The following is a 20,833-nucleotide window of genomic DNA, read 5'->3' as shown; positions in this document are numbered from 1 at the left end:
TGGAAACATACTAGGGGATTCCAATTCAATCCCATCAAGGTGGCATGTGTCAATGCCATCTCACTATTCCAAGTGATCAATTTCAGTTCACAATTGATCATAATGAAAGGACTAAGAGTCAAAGGGAGCACATAAACAAGTCTAGTATCTGCTAACACTAACCGATAGAATAAATAAAGGGGAGAGTGATCCAACATGGGAAGTGAGATACTCAGCAGACTCATAGAATGGCAGATGTCCTAAATAGCACTCTGGCCTCAGAATCAGCCCTAAAGGCACTCGGATCTGGCTGAAAAGCCCATGAGAGTATTTCAGGCATGGAAAGCCAAGACACTCTGGCAAAAAGATCTCTGTGAGTGAGATCCCAGTGGAAAGAACAGGTCTTCAAAGAGGGAGGTGCCTTTCTCTGAAGGGAGGAGAGAACCTCACTTTGACTATGACCTTGTCTAAACAAGATAAGAGTCGGAGAACTCAAGGGGCTTCCATAGCCTTGGAAACTCATAACTGGTGCATAGGGAGATTACTGATGCCATAAACAGGAGTGTCAATTTGTAAAGTCAACAACAGGAGTCACTGTGCACTTACTCCTCATGTAGGATCTCTGTCCTTAATGTGCTGTACACTGAGGCTTAATGCTATAACGAGTACTCAAACAGTATATTTCACTTTGTGTTTCTATGGGGGTGCAAACTGTTGAAATCTTTACTTAATGTACACTAAACTGATCTTCTGTTAAAAAAGAAAAAAAGAAAAGAAAAGAAACTATCAATTCCCAACTTGACTCTCACTGGGATTAAACATGACAATAGGTCTGATCTGATTTCATCATCATTTAAAAAAAATCATCTATTATTTTTCACTTTATGTTTCTGTGTGGGAACAAACTGTTGAAATCCTTACTTAAGGTATACTAAGCTGATCTTCTGTATACTAAGATAATCGAAAATGAATCTTGATGTGAATGGAAGGGGAGAGGGAGTGGGAAAGGGGAGGGTTGTGGGTGGGAGGGACGGTATGGGGGGGAAAGCCATTGTAACCCATGAGACGTACTTTGGAAATTTATATTCATTAAATAAAAGATAAAAAAAAATATTGGACAACATAAACTTTAACACAAAAACTCTCAAGAGAGACAAAGAGGGGCACTATATAATGATTAAGGGATCAATTCAACAGGAAGATATAACGATTATCAATGTATATCCACCTAATTACAGGGCACCGGTTTATTTAAAAGATTTGTTGAGGGACTTAAAGGGAGACTTACACCCCAAAAAAGTACTGAGGGACTTCAATACTCCACTCTCAGAAACAGACAGATCAACAGGACAGAAGATCAACAAGAGGACAGTAGTTTTAAATGACATTATAGCCCAAATGGATCTAACAGATATCCACAGAACTTTTCATCCTACACAGAAAGCATTTACATTCTTCTCAGCAGTACATGGAACCTTCTCTAGCATTGACCACATACTAGGCCATAAAGCAAGTCTCAGCAAATTCAAAAGAATTAGAGTCATGCCATGCAGCTTCTCAGACCACAGTGGAATGAAGTAGGAAATTAGCAACTCAGGAATCCCCAGAGCATACGCAAACACATGGAGATTGAACAACATGCTCCTGAATGAACACTGGGTCCTAGAAGAAATTAAAAGAGAAATCAAAACTTTTCTGGAAGTAAATGAGGATAACAGCACAACATACCAAAACTTATGGGATACAGCAAAAGCAGTGTTAAGAGGAAATTTATAGCAATATCTGCCTACATCAAGAAATTGGAAAGGTACCAAATAAATGAGATTTCACTGCATCTCAAGGATCTAGAAAATCTGCAGCAAACCAGACCCAAATCTAGTAGGTGAAGAGAAATAATTAAAATCAGAGAAGAAATCAACAGGATTGAATCCAAAAAAAATTACAAAAAATCAGACAAGAGAGGATCAGTTTTTTGAAAAAATAAACAAAATTGACACCCCATTGGCCCAAATAACTAAAAACAGAAGAGAAAACCCAAATCAATAAAATCAGAGATGAAAAAGGAAATGTAACAACAGACACCACAGAAATAAAAAGAATCATCAGAAATTACTACAAGGACCTGTATGCCAGCAAACAGGGAAACCTATCAGAAATAGATAGATTCCTAGACACATGCAACCTACCTAAATTGAACCAGGAAGACATAGAAAACCTAAACATACCTATAACTGAGACAGAAATTGATACAGTAATAAAGGCCCTCCCAACAAAGAAAAGCCCAGGACCAGACGGATTCACTGCTGAATTCTACCAGACATTTAAAGAAGAACTAACTCCAATTCTTCTCAAACTATTCAGAATAATTGAAAAAGAGGGAATCCTCCCAAATTCTTTCTATGAAGCCAGCATCACCTTAATTCCTAAGCCAGAAAAAGATGCAGCATTGAAAGAGAATTGCAGAACAATATCCCTGATGAACATAGATGCAAAAATCCTCAATAAAATTCTGGCCAATAGAATGCAACAACACATCAGAAAGATCATCCACCCAGACCAAGTGGGACTTATCCCTGGTATGCAGGGATGATTCAACAGTCGCAAATCAATCAATGTGATACACCACATTAACAGACTGCAGAAGAAAAACCATATGATTATCTCGATAGATGCAGAGAAAGCATTTGATAAAATACAACACCTGTTCATGATGAAAATTCTAAGCAAACTGGGTATGGAAGGAACATTCCTCAATACAATCAAAGCAATCTATGAAAAACCCACAGCCAACGTCCTATTGTATGGGGAAAAGTTGTAAGCATTTCCACTGAGATCTGGCACCAGACAGGGATGCCCACTCTCACCACTGCTATTCAATATAGTTCTGGAAGTTCTAGCCAGAGCTATTACGCAAGAAAAAGAAATTAAAGGAATAGAAATTGGGAAGGAAGAACTCAAACTATCCCTCTTTGCAGATAATATGATTCTTTATTTAGGGGACCCAAAGAACTCTACTAAGAGACTATTGGAACTCATAGAAGAGTTTGGCAAAGTGGCAGGATAGAAAACCAATGCACAAAAATCAACAGCCTTTGTATACACAGGCAATACCACGGATGAAAAAGAACTTCTAAGATCAATCCCATTCACAATAGCTACAAAAAAAATCAAATACATTGGTATAAACTTAACCAAGGACGTTAAAGACCTCTACGATGAAAATTACAAAACCTTAAAGAAAGAAATAGAAGAGGATACCAAAAAATGAAAAACTCTTCTATGCTCATGGATTGGAAGAATCAGTATCATCAACATGTCCATTCTCCCAAAAGCAATTTACAGATTCAATGCAATCCCAATCAAGATACAGAAGACCTTCGTCTCAGATCTGGAAAAAATGATGCTGAAATTCATATGGAGGCACAAGAGAACTCGAATAGCTAAAGCAATCTTGTACAACAAAAACAAAGCTGGAGGCATCACAATACCAGATTTCAGGACATACTACAGGGCAGTTGTTATCAAAACAGCATGGTACTGGTACAGAAACAGATGGATAGACCAATGGAACAGAATAGAAACACCAGAAATCAATCCAAACATCTACAGCCAACTCATATTTGATCAAGGATCCAAAACCAATTCCTGGAGCAAGGACAGTCTATTCAATAAATGGTGCTAGGAAAACCGGATTTCCACATTCAGAATCATGCAGCAAGACCCCTACCTTTCACCTTACACAAAAATTCACGCAACATGGATTAAAGACTTAAATCTATGACCCAACACCATGAAATTACTAGAGAGCATTGGAAAAACCCTGCAAGATATACATACTGGCAAAGATCTTGGAAAATACCCCAGAAGCACAGGCAGTCAAAACCAAAATTGACTGTTGGTATTGCATCAAATTGAGAAGTTTCTGTACTGCAAAAGAAACAGTCACAAAAGTGAAGAGGCAACCGACAGAATGGGAAAAAATATTTGCAAACTATACAAAGATAAAGGGTTGATATCCAGAATCTACAAAAAAATCAAGAAACTCCACAAAAACAAAACCAACAACCCACTTAAGAGATGGGCCAAGGACTTCAATAGACATTTTTCAAAAGAGGAAATGCAAATGGCCAACAGGCACATGAAAAAATGTTCAAGGTCACTAGCAATCAGGGAAATGCAAATCAAAAGCACAATGAGGTTTCACCTCACCCCAGTGAGAATGGCTCACATACAGAAATCTACCAACAACAGATGCTGGCGAGGATGTGGGGAAAAAGGGACACTAACCCACTGTTGGTGGGAATGCAAACTGGTCAAGCCACTATGGAAATCAGTCTGGAGATTCCTCAGAAACCTGAATATAACCCTACCGTTCGACCCAGCCATCCCACTCCTTGGAATTTACCCAAAGGAAATGAAATTGGCAAACAAAAAAGCTGTCTGCACATTAATGTTTATTGCAGCTCAATTCACAATAGCCAAGACCTGGAACCAACCTAAATGCCCATCAACGGTAGACTGGATAAAGAAATTATGGGATATGTACTCTTTAGAATACTATACCGCAGTAAGAAACAACGAAATCCAGTCAGTTGCAACAAAATGTAGGAATCTGGAACACATCATGCTGAGTGACTAAGCCAGTCCCAAAGGGACAAATACCATATGTTCTCCCTGATCGGTGACAACTGACTGAACACCAAAAAGGAAACCTGTTGTAGTGAAATGGACACTATGAAAAACGGTGACTTGATCAGCATAGCCCAGAATGTTAATGAACAACTTAATATGTTATCCCTCTTAGTATTTTTTCTCTGTTCTTCTTAATACTACTGGTTTAATTCTGTAATTAATACACAGTTATTCTTAAGTGTTGAAAATTAACTGAAATGTGATCCCTGTTAAACATAAGAGTGGGAATAAGAGAGGGAAGAGATGTACAATTTGGGACATGCTCAAGCTGAATTACCTCAAACGGTAGAGTTAGAAACATACGAGGGGACTCCAAATCAATCCCATCAAGGTGGCATGTACCAATGCCATCTCACTAGTCCAAGTGATCAATTTCAGTTCACAATTGATCATAATGAAAGGACTACGAGTCAAAGGGAGCACATAAACAAGTCCAGTACCTGCTAATACTAACCGATAGAATAAAGGGGAGAGTGATCCAACAAGGGAAGCAAGATAACTCAGCAGACTCATAGAATGGCGGATGTACTAAACAGCACTCTGGCCTCAGAATCAGCCCTAAAGGAATTCCCATCTGGCTGAAAAGCCCATGAGAGTATTTCAGGCATGAAAAGCCAAGACACTCTGGCAAAAAAAAAAAAAAAAAAAAAAAAAAAAAACACCTAAATCACCTAAATGAAAGATCTCTGGGAGTGAGATCCCAGTGGAAAGAACAGGTCTTCAAAGAAGGAGGTACCTTTCTCTGAAGGGAGGAGAGAACCTCCACTTTGACTATGACCTTGACTAAAAACAAGATAAGAGTCAGAGAACTCAAGGGGCTTCCATAGCCTTGGAAACTCATGACTGGAGCATGGGGATATTACTGATGCCATAGACAGGAGTGTCAATTTGTAAAGTCAACAACAGGAGTCACTGTGCACTTACTCCTCATGTAGGATCTCGGTCCTTAGCGTGTTGTACATTGAGACTTAATGCTATAACAAGTACTCAAACAGTATATTTCACTTTGTGTTTCTATGGGGATGCAAACTGTTGAAAGCTTTACTTAATGTATACTAAACTGATCGTCTGTAAAAAAAAAAATAAGAAGAAGAAGAAATTATCAATTCCCAACTTGACTCTCACTGGGATTAAACATGGCAATAGGTCTGATCTGATTTCATCATCATTTAAAAAATCATCTATTATTTTTCACTTTATGATTCTGTGTGGGAGCAAACTGTTGAAATCTTTACTTAATGTATGCTAAACTGCTCTTCTGTAGATAAAGAGAATCGAAAATGAATCTTGATGTGAATGGAAGGGGAGAGGGAGTGGGAGATGGGAGGGTTGCGGGTGGGAGGGACGTTATGGGGGGGAAGCCATTGTAATCCATAAGCCGTACTTTGGAAATTTATATTCATTAAATAAAAGTTTAAAAAAGTTATGGGACATGTACTCTATAGAATACTAGACAGCAGTCAAAAACAACGAAACCCGGTCATTTGCAGCAAGATGGAGGAATTTGGAAAACATCATGCCTAGTGTTTAAGCCAGTCCCAAAGAGAGAAATACTATATGTTCTCCCTGATCGGCGAAAAACTAACTGAGCACCAAAGGGGAAACTTGTTGAAGTGAAATGAACACTATGAGAAATGGTGACTTGGTCAGCCCTTGCCCTGACTGTTGATGAACAACTTAATACGTTATCCCTCTTAGTTTTTTTCTGTTTGTTCTACTTAATACTTTTGGTTGAATACGGTAATCAATACACAGTTATTTTCAAGTGTTGAAACTTAACTGAAAAGTGATCACTGTTAAATATAAGAGTGGGAATAAGAGAGGGAAGAGATGTGTAATTCGGGACATGCTCAAGCTGACTTACCGCAAACGGTAGAGTTAGAAACATACCAGGGGATTCCAATGCAATCCCATCAAGGTGGCAGGTATCAATGCCATCTCGCTAGTCCAGGTGTTCAATTTCTGTTCTGTTCACAATTGATCATAATGATAGGACTAAGTACAAAGGGAGCACATAAACAAGACTAGTGTCTGCTAATACTAGCTGATAGAATAAAAAAGGGAGAGAACTATCCAATATGGGAAGTGAGATACACAGCAGACCCATAGAATGGCAGATGTCCAAAACAGCACTCTGGCCTGAGAATCAGCCATTAAGGCATGTGATCTGGCTGAAAAGCCCATGAGAGTATTACAGCCATGAAAGCCAAAACACTCTGGCAAAAAAAAAAAAAGAAAAAAAAAACTAAATCAAATATCTCTGTGAGTGAGATCCAAGTGGAAAGAACAGGTCATCAAAGAAGGAGGTACCTTTCTCTGAAGGGAGGAGAGAACTTTCACTTTCACTATGACCTTGTCTAAATATGATCAGAGTTGGTGAACTCAAAAGGCTTCCATAGCCTTGGCAACTCATGACAAGAGCCTAGGGTGATTACTGATGCCATAAGCAAGGGTGTCACTGTGCACATACTCCTCATGTAGGATCTCTGTCCTTAATGTGCTGTACATTGTGATTTAATGCTATAACTAGTATTCAAACACTATTTTACACTTTGTGTTTCTACATGGGTGCAAACTGTTGAAATCTTTACTTAAGGTATGCTAAACTGATCTTCTGTATATAAAGAGAATTGAAAATGAATCTTGATGTGAACAGAAGGGGCTAGGGAGAGGGAAAGGGGGTTGCACTTCAGAGGGAAGTTATGGGGGGGAAGCCATTGTAATCCATAAGCTGTACTTTGGAAATTTATATTCATTAAATAAAAGTTAAAAAAGGAATGCAATAATTATATAATGAAATATTTGCAATAGCTTTGTGCTTATCATGTGTGTATAAACATGTATTCGTTCAAGACTTCTAGACACCAACAGGAAGCCTAGGTGATTACACATCTTATATGTCTTAGAACATAATGTGTTCGGCCGGCGCCATGGCTCACTAGGCTAATCCTCTGCCTTGCGGCACTGGCACACCAGGTTCTAGTCCCGGTCGGGGTGCCGGATTCTGTCCTGGTTGCCCCTCTTCCAGGCCAGCTCTCTGCTGTGGCCAGGGAGTGCAGTGGAGGATGGCCCAAGTGCTTGGGCCCTGCACCTGCATGGGAGACCAGGAGAAGCACCTGGCTCCTGCCTTCGGATCAGCACGGTGCGGCCATTGGAGGGTGAACCAGCAGCAAAGGAAGACCTTTCTCTCTGTCTCTCTCTCTCTCACTGTCCACTCTGCATGTCAAAAAATTAAAAAAGAAGAATATAATGTGTTCTACCTGCAAATCAGAGAAGAATACTGTCTTATCTAGCACTTTCAGATATATTTTAGAAGGAATATCACAAGACAACAGCTTACACATAAAGAAGTAGCAGTAATAATCATGCATGGATATACTTAATGAATTTGAATAAGCAGGAATTGAGAACAACGGTGCAGTATGAAATCACTGCAAATCTCTTTGGTTTCTTTTTTATTGAGAAATAATTAGGACAGTAAAGCTGTCAATCTGAAATTTTGTATTTTCTACCTGTCTGATTGGAAACATCTCTCTCTGGACAAAAAACACAAGTATAGCAACAGACAGGTCTTCCTTCCTGTGACATTTTCCGAAATCCTGGACCACAGCTCTGGCTACACACAGATTGGGGAGTCTGAAGGAAAAAGAAAAGCATTGATCATGGTTTTCCATATTATCAGCCATTATAATGGGTGTCAATACTTCCCTCCTTACAGCATAACACTGACCTTCAACTGAAGGCCATGACTATGACATTTAATGCAGGTTTCTATGATCATCACTCCCACCTCATCGTTTCTTTATCAAGTATTACAAAAATACCTTATCAGTTTTATTTCATATAATATCAGTTAGATCCCTTGGGCATTGTCATACGTATCAACTCACTTTATCTAAAATCTTTAAAATGCATTATTCTATGTGGTAAAGGAATATGGGAATAGTAACTGCAAGAAGATGAATAAGTCAACCCATTATGTACTTCTACTTATCATGCATGAAAATATAACAAGGGCAGGGCTGGCGCTGTGGCTGAATAGGCTAATCCTCCACATAACGGAGCTGGCACACTGGGTTCTAGTCCTGGTTGGGGTGCCGGATTCTGTCCCGGTTGCCCCTCTTCCAGGCCAGCTCTCTGCTGTGGCCAGGGAGTGCAGTGGAGGATGGCCCAAGTGCTTGGGCCCTGCACCCCATGGGAGACCAGGAGAAGCACCTGGCTCCTGCCTTCGGATCAGCCCAGTGCACTGGCCACAGTGGCCATTGGAGGATGAACCAACGGCAAAGGAAGACCTTTCTCTGTCTCTCTCTCACTGTCCACTCTGCCTGTTTATATATATATATATATATATATATATATATATATATAAAACAAGGGGGGCCAGTCTTGTGGTGTAGCAGATTAAATCACCTCCTGCTGCACTAGCATCCCATATGGGCACCATTTCTAATCCCAGCTGCTCCACTTCCAATCCACCTCCCTGCTAACATGCCTTGGAAAGCAGCAGAGAATGGACCAAGTGTTTGGACCCCTGACCCACATGAGTGACCCAGAAGAGGTCCCTGGCTCTTGACTTTGGACCTGCCCAGCCCTGCCTGTTGTCCATTTGGGGAATAAACCAGCAGACAGAAGAGATCTCCCCCCACTTCTCTCCTCTCTAACTCTGCCATTCAAATAAAAAATTTTAAAAAATTAAAAAAAGAAAGACTGTGACTTATGAGATTAAAAAGTTGAGATTATATACAGAGATATATTAAAGATCTATATATCTATACCTGGGTCTCTGCCTCTATTCATTAACTTCGTCTAGTTTTAACTCAACTGCTACACCAATAATTATGACAAAACTGAAAAGGTAAGGCTATGCACTCATGCTCTTCTGATAGGTGTTAGCTCAGGATATGTGTAAGGAACACCATCAGTTAAGTGCCAAGATGGGAAATGGGAATCACATGGTCACTTCACACTTAATCTCCCAAGGCTCTACTCAGATCTCTACTCAGATCTCTCTGTAGTAGTTATCCAATATAAAAAGAAAACTGCACCTTTTTGAATCCAACAGGCCATTCTATAATGTCTTCATTGATCAGCAAATCTTGGTCATGTGGACTCTTAGAGGAAAATTCTCCAATTTTAACCAGCAACCGAAATCCAGCAGGAAAATTTACAATGTTCTGAATATCATAATGTACCACATGGTGTCTTGTTTCATGGAAAGACACATCATCTCCAGCACGGTTTGTAAACTGGATTTTCCTCAGGATTGGATGAAGCTGGAGAACAGGAATAAGTGGAAACAGGGAGACCTTTCAAATTAGAGGGAGATGTATATGCACTGAACAAGCATTTTCTACCCTCCTCTCTATGTTCCAGGTTTAATTCTTTGGATGGTCAACAACTTCTAGTGAAGAGAACATTTGTTCCCCGCCCCCCAAATATAAAAGTAGAATGGTTGTATCCAGTCAGAAAAATTGTAGTTTGTGGGGTTCAGAGGGGAACTATTGCAAGGCTCTGCTGCAGCCAGAAGGTTTAGGTGGGGCTTTATGGAAACTAACCCTAATATAACCAATTGAGTACAACATGGTTGGTCTTTTAAATACCTTGACAGTTGTGATATGTCACAGATATGTGCATACACAGGGCCTTCATAAGGTTCAAAAATAGAATGAAATATCAGTTATTTTGATTGAAAAATTAGATATCTATGCATGTTAATTTCATCATATACATTTTCCATGAACTGACTCAAGACCCCTCTTAGCACTGAGATCCATATTTATAAAAATGTGTGCATGTCCTCTATATATGCAACGATACATAGATATATGTATTTATATCTTAACAGAGTTTGAAATAATACATGAGTGTCTTTTCTCTAAATATTTTGGGTCACTTTTTATGGTAAGTGTGGTTATCTTTGACATTGCAGGTAGGACTGTATGGCCAAAAACAAAATTTAAAATATACTGATGGTCCTGAGGTTACTGATAGTATATGTTAACCCTTGACATTCTGGGTACAACACACCTGCTGCAGGATAAAACTAAGTTTTTATATTTAAATAGCTATCAATTAATTCTTAAATAATTTTCAGAAGATTTCCAAATAATCCATAGTTATTTCTGTGGAAGAATTCTTCATAATTCTGTTTACTTTTCTAAAGTGTGAATCTAATCACAAATAAAAATAAAACACTCAGCCGGCGCCGTGGCTCAATAGGCTAATCCTCCACCTTGTAGCGCCAGCACACCTTTCTCTCTCTCTCTCTCTCTCTCTCTCTCTCTCTCACTTTCCACTCTGCCTGTCAAAAAAATAAAAAGTAAAATAAAAAATAAAACACTCCTATAAGTAAAATAGAAGATAGATTATGAAGTGAACTTTCTGATGTTAATTTTTACAGATACATATTTGTCTTCTACATAACACACCTATTTGTTCAACAAATTTATTCATCTATTTGTACTTTTCACATGCAAACAGAACTTCCTAAATATATTCTATATATGGGGAAAGAGTAGATTCAAACAAGCTGTGATGAAAATCCAGGCAAAACCATCTGTAACCCAGAAGGCATATCCTGTGCTAACATGCATCCTCAGTAGTCTCGTACATAAGAAATATGACCACAATTTCTGCTCCTTCATTCTTGCAGATTTTGTAACACACTCTATTTCTCAGAGTCATCTTAAAGGGAGTCTTAGACCCCAATACAATAGTACTTGGGGAATTCAATACTCCACTCTCAGAAATAGACACAGCAACAGGACAGAAGATCAACCAGGATACAGTAGATTTAAATGACACTATAGCCCAAATGGATCTAACAGATATATACAGAACTTTCAAGCCTACAGCTGAAGATTTTACATTCTTCTCAGCAGTGCATGGAACCTTCTCTAGGATATTATGTAGAACTCATTTCTACTTTCAAAAAATGTATCTCCTAAGCACATAGGCCACAGTGTATACAGAAATACAAATGTAATAACTACTATCCAATATGGCCATATATTCTGGTTTTTGCATAATTTCAAAAAATTTGACCCATTTGTTTATCTTTGTTTTCTCATGACTTGCATTCGAATTCTTGAAGCACTTTGTCCTGCGTAACATATCAGATGAAGTTCAATAGAAATCCCTGAAAAAGTAAGTCAACAAACAGAAGAGAATAAATGTAATGGGCTCTTAACTCCAGAAATCGATCCATGCATCCACAACCAACTTATATTTGACAAAAGAACTAAAATAAATCCCTGAAGAAGGCACAATCTCCTCAACAAATTGTGCTGGGGAAACTGGATCTCCACTTACAGAAGTGTAAAATTAGACCCATACCTTACAACGTACACAAAAACACACTCAAAATGGATCAAAGGCCTAAATCTATGACCCAATACCATCAAATTACGAGAGAACATTGGGGAAATTCTGCAAGACTTCGGCATAGGCAAAGACTCTTGAAAAGACCCCAGAAGCACAGGCAATCAAAGCCAAGATTAACAAATGAGATTACATCAAGCCGAAAAGCTACTGCACCACAAAGGAAACACTCAGCAAAATGGAGAGGCTATCAACAGATGGGAGAAAGTATTTGCAAACTATGCAACTGATAAGGGGTTAACATGCAGTATCTATAAAGAGCTTAAGAAATTCAACAACAAAAAATACAACCCCATTAAGAAAGAAATGGGCAAAGGACTTGAATAGGTATTTTTCAAAAGAGGAAAATCAAATTGCCAACAGACACTTAAAAATATGCTCAGGATCACTAGACATCAGGGAAATGCCAATCAAAACCACAATGAGGTTTCACTTCACTCCTGTTAGAATGGCTCTCTTAAGAAATCCACCAGCAACAAAATCTGTAATTAAAATTAGAGAAGAAATCAACAAATTTGAATCTAAAAAACATTACCAAATATCGGCAATACGAAGAGGTACTTTTAAAAAAAATAAACAAAATTGACAAACCATTGACCCAACTAACCAAAAAAAGGAGAGAGAAGACCGAAATCAATAAAAATAGAGATGAAAAAGGGAAATTTAACAACAGACACCACAGAAATTCAAAGAGGTAGCGGAAATTACTTCAAAGAGTTGTATGCCAACAAATTGGGAAATCTAGCAGAAATGGATAGATTCCTGGACACCTAAGACCTACCTTGAACCATGAAGATATAGAAAACCTAAACAGACACATAATGAAGACAGAAATTGAATCAGTAATAAAGGCCCTCACAACAAAGAAAAGCCCAGGACCAGATGCATTCACTGCTGAATTCTACCTGAAATGTAAAGAACCAACTCCAATCCTTCTCAAGCTATTCAAAACAATTGAAACAGAGGGATCCTCCCAAATTCTTTCTATGAAGCCAGCATCACCTTAATTCCTAAACTTAAACATGATGCAACATTGAAAGAGAATTACAGAACAATTACCCTGATGGACATGGACACAAAAATCCTCAATAAGATTCTAGCCAATAGAATGCAACACCACATCAGAAATATCATCCACCCAGACCACCTGGGATTTATCTTTGGTATGTAGGGATGGTTCAGCATTCACAAATCAAACAATGTGATATACCACATTAACAACCTGCAGAAGAAAACCATATGATTATCTCAATAGATGCAGAGAAAGCATTTGAAAAAATACGAAACCCTATCATGATGAAAAACTCTAAGTAAACCGTGTATAGAGGAACACTCCTCAACACAACAAAGGAAATTTATGACAAACACACGGCCAGCATTCTACTCAGTGGAGAAAAGTTGCAAGAATTCCCACTGAAATCCAGTACCAGACAGGGATGCCCATTCTCATCATTGCTATTTCATACAGTACTAGAAGTTTTAACCAGAGCCATTAGGCAAAAAAAGAAAAGAAATCAAGGGGATACAAATTGGGAAGGAAGAAGTCAAACTATCCCTCTTTGCAGATGATATGATTCTTTATTTAGAGGATCCAAAGAACTCTACTAAGAGATTATTGGAACTCATAGAAGAGTTTCTCAAAGTTCCAGGATATAAAATCAATGTACAAAAATCAATAGCCTTTGTATACACAGGCAATGCCACAGCTAAGAAAGAAATTCTAAGATCAATACCACTCACAATAGCTAAAAAAAAAATCAAATATCTTGGAGTAACCTTAACCAAGGATGTCAAAGAACGCGATGATGAGAATTATAAAACTTTAAAGAAAGAAATAGAAGAAGATACCAAAAAATGAAGAAATTTTACATGGTTGTGGATTGGAATCATCAATATCATCAAAATGGCCATTCTTCCAAAATCAATTTATAGATTCAATGTGATACCAATCAAAATATCAAAGATGTTGTTCTCAGATTTGGAAAAAAGAAATGCTGAAATTCATATGGAGGCATAGGAGACCTCGAATAGCCAAAGCAACCTTATACAACAAAAACAGAGCTAGAGGCATCCCAATAACAGATTCAAGACATACTACAGGGCAGTTATAATCAAAATTGCCTAGTACTGGTACAAAAACAGATGGATAGACCAATGGAACAGAACAGAAACACCTGAAATCAATCCAAACATCTATAACCAACTTCTATTTTCTAAGATTTATTTAATTTATATGAAATGCAGAGTTACAGAGAGAGTCAGAGACAATAGAGAGAGGTCTTCCATCTGCTGGTTCACGCCCCAGATGGCCGCAACTGCTAGAGCAGTGCCAATCCGGAGCCAGGAGAAGGAGCTTCTTCCAGATCTCCAACAGAGAGGCAGAAGCCCAAAGACTTGAGCCATCTTCTACTGCTTTCCCAGGACATAGCAGAGAGCTGGATCAGAAGAGGAGCAGCTGAGACTAGAAACAGTGCCCATATGAGATGCCAGTGCTTCAGGATAGGGCTTTAACCCACTGTGCCACAGCACCGGCCCCCCAACTTATTTTTGATCAAGGAGTTAAAACCAATTCCTGGAGCAAGAACAGTTTATTCAACAAATGGTGCTGCGGAAACTGAATTTCCACACTTTACACCTTACACAAAAATCCCTCCAACATGGATTAAAGATCTAAATTTATGACCTGACACCATCAAATTATTAGAGAACTTTGGGGAAAACCTGCAAGATGTAGGCACAGGCCAAGACTTCTTGGAAAAGACCCCAGAAGCACAGGAAGTCAAAGCCAAAATTAACAACTGGGATTACATCAAATTGAGAAGTTTATGTAATGCAAAAAAAAGTCGGGAAACTGAAGAGGCAACCAACAGAATGGGAAAAAAAATGTTTGCAAACTATGCAACTGATAAAGAATCAATAGCCAGAATCTACAAAGAGATAAACTAACTCCACCACAATAAAACAACCCACTTAAGACATGGGCCAAGGGCCTAAACAGACGTTCTTCAAAAGAGGAAATCAAAATGGTCAACAGACACATGAAAAAATGTTCAGGATCACTAGCCATCAGGGAAACGCAAATCAAAACCACAATGTGGTTTCGCCTCATCCAGTTTAGAATGGATTTCATAGAGAAATCAATGAACAACAGATGCTGGTGAGGATATGAGGAAAAAGGCACACTAATGCACTTTTGGTGAGAATGCAAACTGGAAAAGTCACTATGGGGGTTGGGGCTGTGGCACGGCAGGTTAACGCCCTGGCCTAAAGCACCAGCAACCCATATGGGTGCCAGTTGGAGACTAGCTCCTCCACTTCTGATCCAGCTCTCTGCTATGGCCTGGGAAAGCAGTAGAAGATGGTCTAAGTCCTTGGACCTCTGCACCCATGTGGGAGACCTGGAAGAAGCTCCTGGCTCCTGGCTTCAAAACAGTGCGGCTCTACCCTTGTGGCCAACTGGAGAGCATACCATTGGATGTAAGACCCTCTCTCTCTCTCTCTCTTTCTCTCTCTCTCTCTCTAAATATAGCCCTACCCTATGACCCAGCCATCCTACTCCTCGAAATTTACCCTAGGGAATTTAAATTGGCAAAAAAAAAGAGCTCAATGTTTATCTCAGCTCAATTAACAATAGCTAAGACTTAGAATCAACCTAGTTGCCCATCAATGGAAGAATGCTTAAAGAAATTATTGGATATTTACTCTATAGAATACTAACAGCAGTTAAAAAAAAGAATAAAAGTGAAATCCGGTCATTTGAAAGAAAATGGAGGAATCTGGAAAACCTCATGCTGAGTGAAATAAGCCATTCCCAAATGGATAAATATCATAGGTTCTCCCTGATCCGTGACAACTAACAGCACCAAAGGGGAAACCTGTTGAAGTGAAATGGACACTATGAGAAACAGTGACTTGATCAGCTCCTGTCCTGACTGTTGAGGTACAATGTCATACTTTATCCATTTTAGTATTTTTTGCTCTAGTACTATTGGTTGAACTCTGTAATTAACACACAATTATTCTTAGGTGTTTAAATTTTAACTGAAAAGTGATCATGTTAAATATAAGAGTGGGAATAAGAGAGAGAGGAGATGTACAAGTAGGGACATGCTCAATCGGACTTGCCCCAAATGGTGGAGTTAGAAATATACCAGGTATTCCAATTCAATCCCATCAAGGTGGCATGTACCAATGCCATCTCACTAGTCCAAGTGATCAATTTCAGTTCAAAATTGATCACACTGATAGGTCTAAGAGTCAAAGGGATCACACAAACAAGACTAGTGTCTGCTAATACTAACTGATAGAATAAAAAAGGGAGAGAACGATCCTTCATGGGAAGTGGGATACACAGCAGACTCAGAATGGCAGATGTCCTAAGTAGCACTCTGGCCTCAGAATCAGCCCTTAAGGCATTTGGATATGGCTGAAGAGCCCATGAGAGTATTTCAGGCATGGAAAGCCAAGACACTCTGGAAAAAAAAAAACCTAAATCAAAGATCTCTGCGAGTGATATCCCAGTAAAAAGAACAGGCCATCAAAGAAGGAGGTACCTTTCTCTGAAGGGAGGAGAGAACTTCCACTTTGACTATGACCTTGTCTAAACAAGATCGAAGCCTGTGAACTCAAAAGGCTTCCATAGCCTTGGAAATTCATGACTGGAGCATGGGGAGATTACTGATGCCATAAACAAGAATGTCAAATTGTTAAGTCAACAACAGGAGTCACTGTGTACTTACTTCTCATGTGGGATCTGCCCTTAATATGTTGTCCAATGTGAAGTAATGCTATAACTAGTACTGAAACAGTATTTTACACTTTGTGTTTCTGTGTGGGTGCAAACTGATGAAATATTTACTTAATATATACTAAATCGATCTTCTGTATATAAAGATAATTGAAAAATGAATCTTGATGTGAATGGAATGGGAGAGGGAACGGGAGATGGGAGGGGTGCAAGTGGGAGGGAAATTATTGGGGGGAAAGCCATTGTAATCCATAAACTGTACTTTGGAAATTTATATTTACTAAATAAAAAAAAATTTGCACCTAGAAAAATAAATAAATTATTGGATATATACTCTATAGAATACTAACAGCGGCAAAAAAATAAATAAATAAAAGTGAAATCTGGTCATTTGCAACAAAATGGAGGAATCTGGAAAACATCATGCTGAGTGAAATAAGCCAGTCCCAAATGGATAAATATCATAGGTTCTCCCTGACCTGTGACAACCAACTGAGCACCTAAAAGGAAACCTGTAGGAGTGAAACTGACACTATAAGAAGAAATGACTTGATCAGCGCTTGTCATGACTGTCAAGGAACAGCTTTCTATTTTATTCTTTTTAGTATTTTCTTTTTCTTCTTAATACCATTGGTTGAACACTTTACTTAACACACATTTATTCTTAGGTGGTTAAATCCAATTGAAAATTTATCCCTCTTTAAAATAGGAGTGGGAATATAGAGGGGGGAGATGGACAGTTCAGCACACGTTCCTTGGAGTTATCCCTAAGGGTAAAGCTAAAAACTTCCCATGGGACTCCAAATCTCACTAAGTTGGCAGGTACCAATGCCACCTTATTAGTTAAAGTGATCAGTTTAAGTTCATAAATGATCATAAAGATAGGATTAAGTGCCAAAGAAAAATGTCTGCTAATAACAATTCATGGAATTAACAGGGAGAGAACGATTCAACATGGAAAGCAGGCCACATAGCAGACTCATAGAATGGCAAATGCCCTAAACAGCACTCTGGCCTCAGAATCAGCCCTTTAGGCATTCAGATCTGTCTAGAAAGCTCAGGAGAGCATTTCAGGCATGGAAATCCAAGTCACTGTGGCAAAAATATACCTTTCATGAAAGATCTTTGTGACTGAGATCCCGGTGGAAAGGAGGCCATCAAAAGAGCAGGTAACTTTCTCTGAAGGGAGAAGAGAATTTCCACTTTGACTATGGCCTTGTCTAAACTCAAGAAGCATCCATAGCCTTGGTAGCTCATGACAAGAGCCTCGGTTGATCACTGACATCATAAATAAGACTGTCAATTGTTAAATCAACAACAGGAATCACTCTACACTTGTTCCCCATGTAGGGTCTCTGTCCTTAATGTATTGTACTATGAGAATTAACAGTAAAACTAGTCGTCAAACAGTACTTTATCCTCTGTGTGTTTGTGTGGGTGCAAACTGTTGAAATCTTTACTTTTAGTACAGAGTTGATCTTCTGTATATAAAGATAATTAAAAATAAATCAATGAAGAGGGGATGGGAGCACTAGTAAGTGGTGGGATTGTTTGGGATTGTTTGGGATTGTAGGAGGGTGGGTATGGGGGGAAGAACCACAGAAGTTGTACTTTGAAAATTTATATTTATTAAATAAAAGCTTTCTATTAAAAAAAACCTGAATACAGACCTACCATATGATCCAGCCATCCCACTCCTGGGAATTTACCCAAACCAAAAGAAATCAGCACCTGAAGGAGTTATCTGTACCCTCATGTTCATTACAGCACAATTTTCAATAGCTAAGATATGGATTCACCCCAGACATCCATCAACTGTTGACTGGATAAAGGAATTATGGCATATATGCACTATGGCTTACTACTCAGCTGAAAAAAATGAAATCCTGCCTTGTGCAATGGTGCAACTGGAAACCATTATACTTAGTGAAATAAGCCAGTCCCAAAAAGATAGATACCATATATTTTTTCTGAACCAAGGTAACTATTACAGTACCTGAAATATAATGTATTGGAGTGAAACAAACATTTTGAGATTTAATAATGGTTTACAACCCTTGTCTCTTCTGCTGAAGAAGAGAGAGGTTTTTTCTTCACACTATTTGTTGAACTCTTTTACTTAGTGTAGGGTTAACCATACGATCATTAAGTAAACTGGAAATAGATCTTTGCAAAAATTAAGAGTTGGAATTGGAGAGGGAGGAGGGGGATGAGTTGGAGTGTGAGCAGGAGAGAGGCTAGGAGGGGAATTATCACTATGTTCCTAAATTGTATACATGAAATACATGAAACCTATATAACATAAATAAAATTTCTTTTAAAATAATAGGTTCTGATAAAGATGAGAATTATTCACTAAAATATTTTCAGAGACTAAACTTAATAGTACAGATCTAATTATATGTTCATTTTACTTATTGTTTGTATGCATTTTTAAATATAAACATAAATGAGTGACATAGATATCCTGAGATTTGATTCTTATCTATAGCCCATGTAGACTATACTCCTGAGAAAGTGATCCACTTACTACTGGTTAAATTCCTTCTTTAGTAGAGGTTTAAGCATATGATTATAAAGTAGGCTGAAAGTATGTTATCACAAAAATTAAAAGAAATATAAAAGAAGGAGGATGAAGGGTGGGAGTGAGGGAGAAAGGGTGGGAAGTGTTGTTATTTTTCTTACATTGACATATAAATACATGAAATCTGTGCCCTTTAAATAAATAAATAAAATTTGAAAGTCTTAGTTATGCAAAGTAAAAAAACACTATTTTCTGATACAATTTCTAATAGTACACATTCAAAATCGGCAATGACTGAAAACTCCAGCCAAAGTCAACAATCACAGATATAGCTGTAACCAATGGAAAGATCCCAGCTTCCAGGTCCAAGTGCAGGGGCCCCTGAACCCATGTGGGTGACCCAGAAGAAGATCCAGGCACCTGGCTTCGATCAGCCCTGCTGCAGCCATTGCAGTTTTTTGGGAAGGGAACCAGCAGATGGAAGGCCTTTCTCTCTGTCTCTCCCTCTTATTGTAACTCTACCTCTCAAATAAAGAAATAATTTTTAAAAAAATCATTTATTGCAATCCTGTTGACCTTGAAATGAGAGCAGGGTCATGATGCTATACCTTAATAAAACATCTCTAGATTCCATCAAGTGGGCAGTGTCTGTTCTGTTCTAGGGGAGGTTTACCTGCCAGGGAAGAATCTTGGGCTGGGATGCTTCTGCTAAGGATCTCATTTCTACTTTCTCCAAAATCATTTTATGGAGGACGTGGGCCACTGTGTAGACAGCATTGTAGACTAAATAGCTGGAGTCAGATATGGTCAGCAAGTCAATATGTCCTGGAAGAAACTCTAAGGAAGTATTTGGTGAGCAGGTTCCAATATGTCCACAAAATGATCCTGCAAGTGAGCAGGCCAGATGAAAAAGCCATAATTTACTGAAGTAAAAGTCTTCTGGGTAGTGAGAAGGCTTTGCCATCCTGACAAAAAGTTTGAGGCCAGGGATTTCTTCCTTGTGGGGTGAAAAAGAGAAGCCTCCATGCAAAGAGTGCAGCATGTGGTTTGTCTCAGAAATGACAAGATCCCACTTTGATGTCATGATCCACACCTTCCCCATGGTTAAATATGACTGCACTGAAATGTCCACGCTGATGAGACCTCTTACATCACCATAGAGTATATGCACATTTGCAGATGAAACTCTGATGCTACTCATGAAAGTGAGATCACTATCTGCATACAACTTCTTTGTGACAGGGAGCTTAACTGTAAAGGCCACACAGATTCCTTTCTTGAGCATCGCTGCTTCAAAGTACTGAAGGAACTGCTCTCCCTTCATGTCATCAGACACAAAGAGCGCCACCCAAGTCCAGCCAAAATGCAGCAACAAGGAGATCATTCCATGGCCCAAAGAGCTGTCACTGCTGGCCATCTGATAGAGTGAGGGAAACTGGTCCTTATCATTTAGCATGGGATCAAAAGGGCCATAGGTGAGCTAAAAGCAAAGAAAAACACAATCAAACTTT

The 20,833-nt window shown here is 38.7% G+C and overlaps 1 protein-coding gene across 1 annotated transcript in view; it reads right to left on the bottom strand.

Moving 5' to 3' along the window:
* Positions 1–20,833, bottom strand: part of LOC127485640 (vomeronasal type-2 receptor 116-like) — a 33,085-nt gene that overhangs the window by 6,785 nt on the left and 5,467 nt on the right. The window contains exons 3-5 of the mRNA XM_070067603.1: positions 19,996–20,802; positions 9,717–9,977; positions 8,184–8,307 (exon numbers count right to left, since the gene is read on the bottom strand). Of these exons, the coding sequence (XP_069923704.1) occupies positions 8,184–8,307; positions 9,717–9,977; positions 19,996–20,802 (1,192 nt within the window). The remainder of the gene's footprint in view (positions 1–8,183; positions 8,308–9,716; positions 9,978–19,995; positions 20,803–20,833) is intronic.

Source organism: Oryctolagus cuniculus (assembly GCF_964237555.1).
Source record: "Oryctolagus cuniculus chromosome 16 unlocalized genomic scaffold, mOryCun1.1 SUPER_16_unloc_1, whole genome shotgun sequence".
Classification (NCBI taxonomy): Eukaryota; Metazoa; Chordata; class Mammalia; order Lagomorpha; family Leporidae; genus Oryctolagus; species Oryctolagus cuniculus.
Note: the sequence above shows the minus strand (reverse complement) of the source record. Positions and strands in the feature narration are given on the sequence as shown.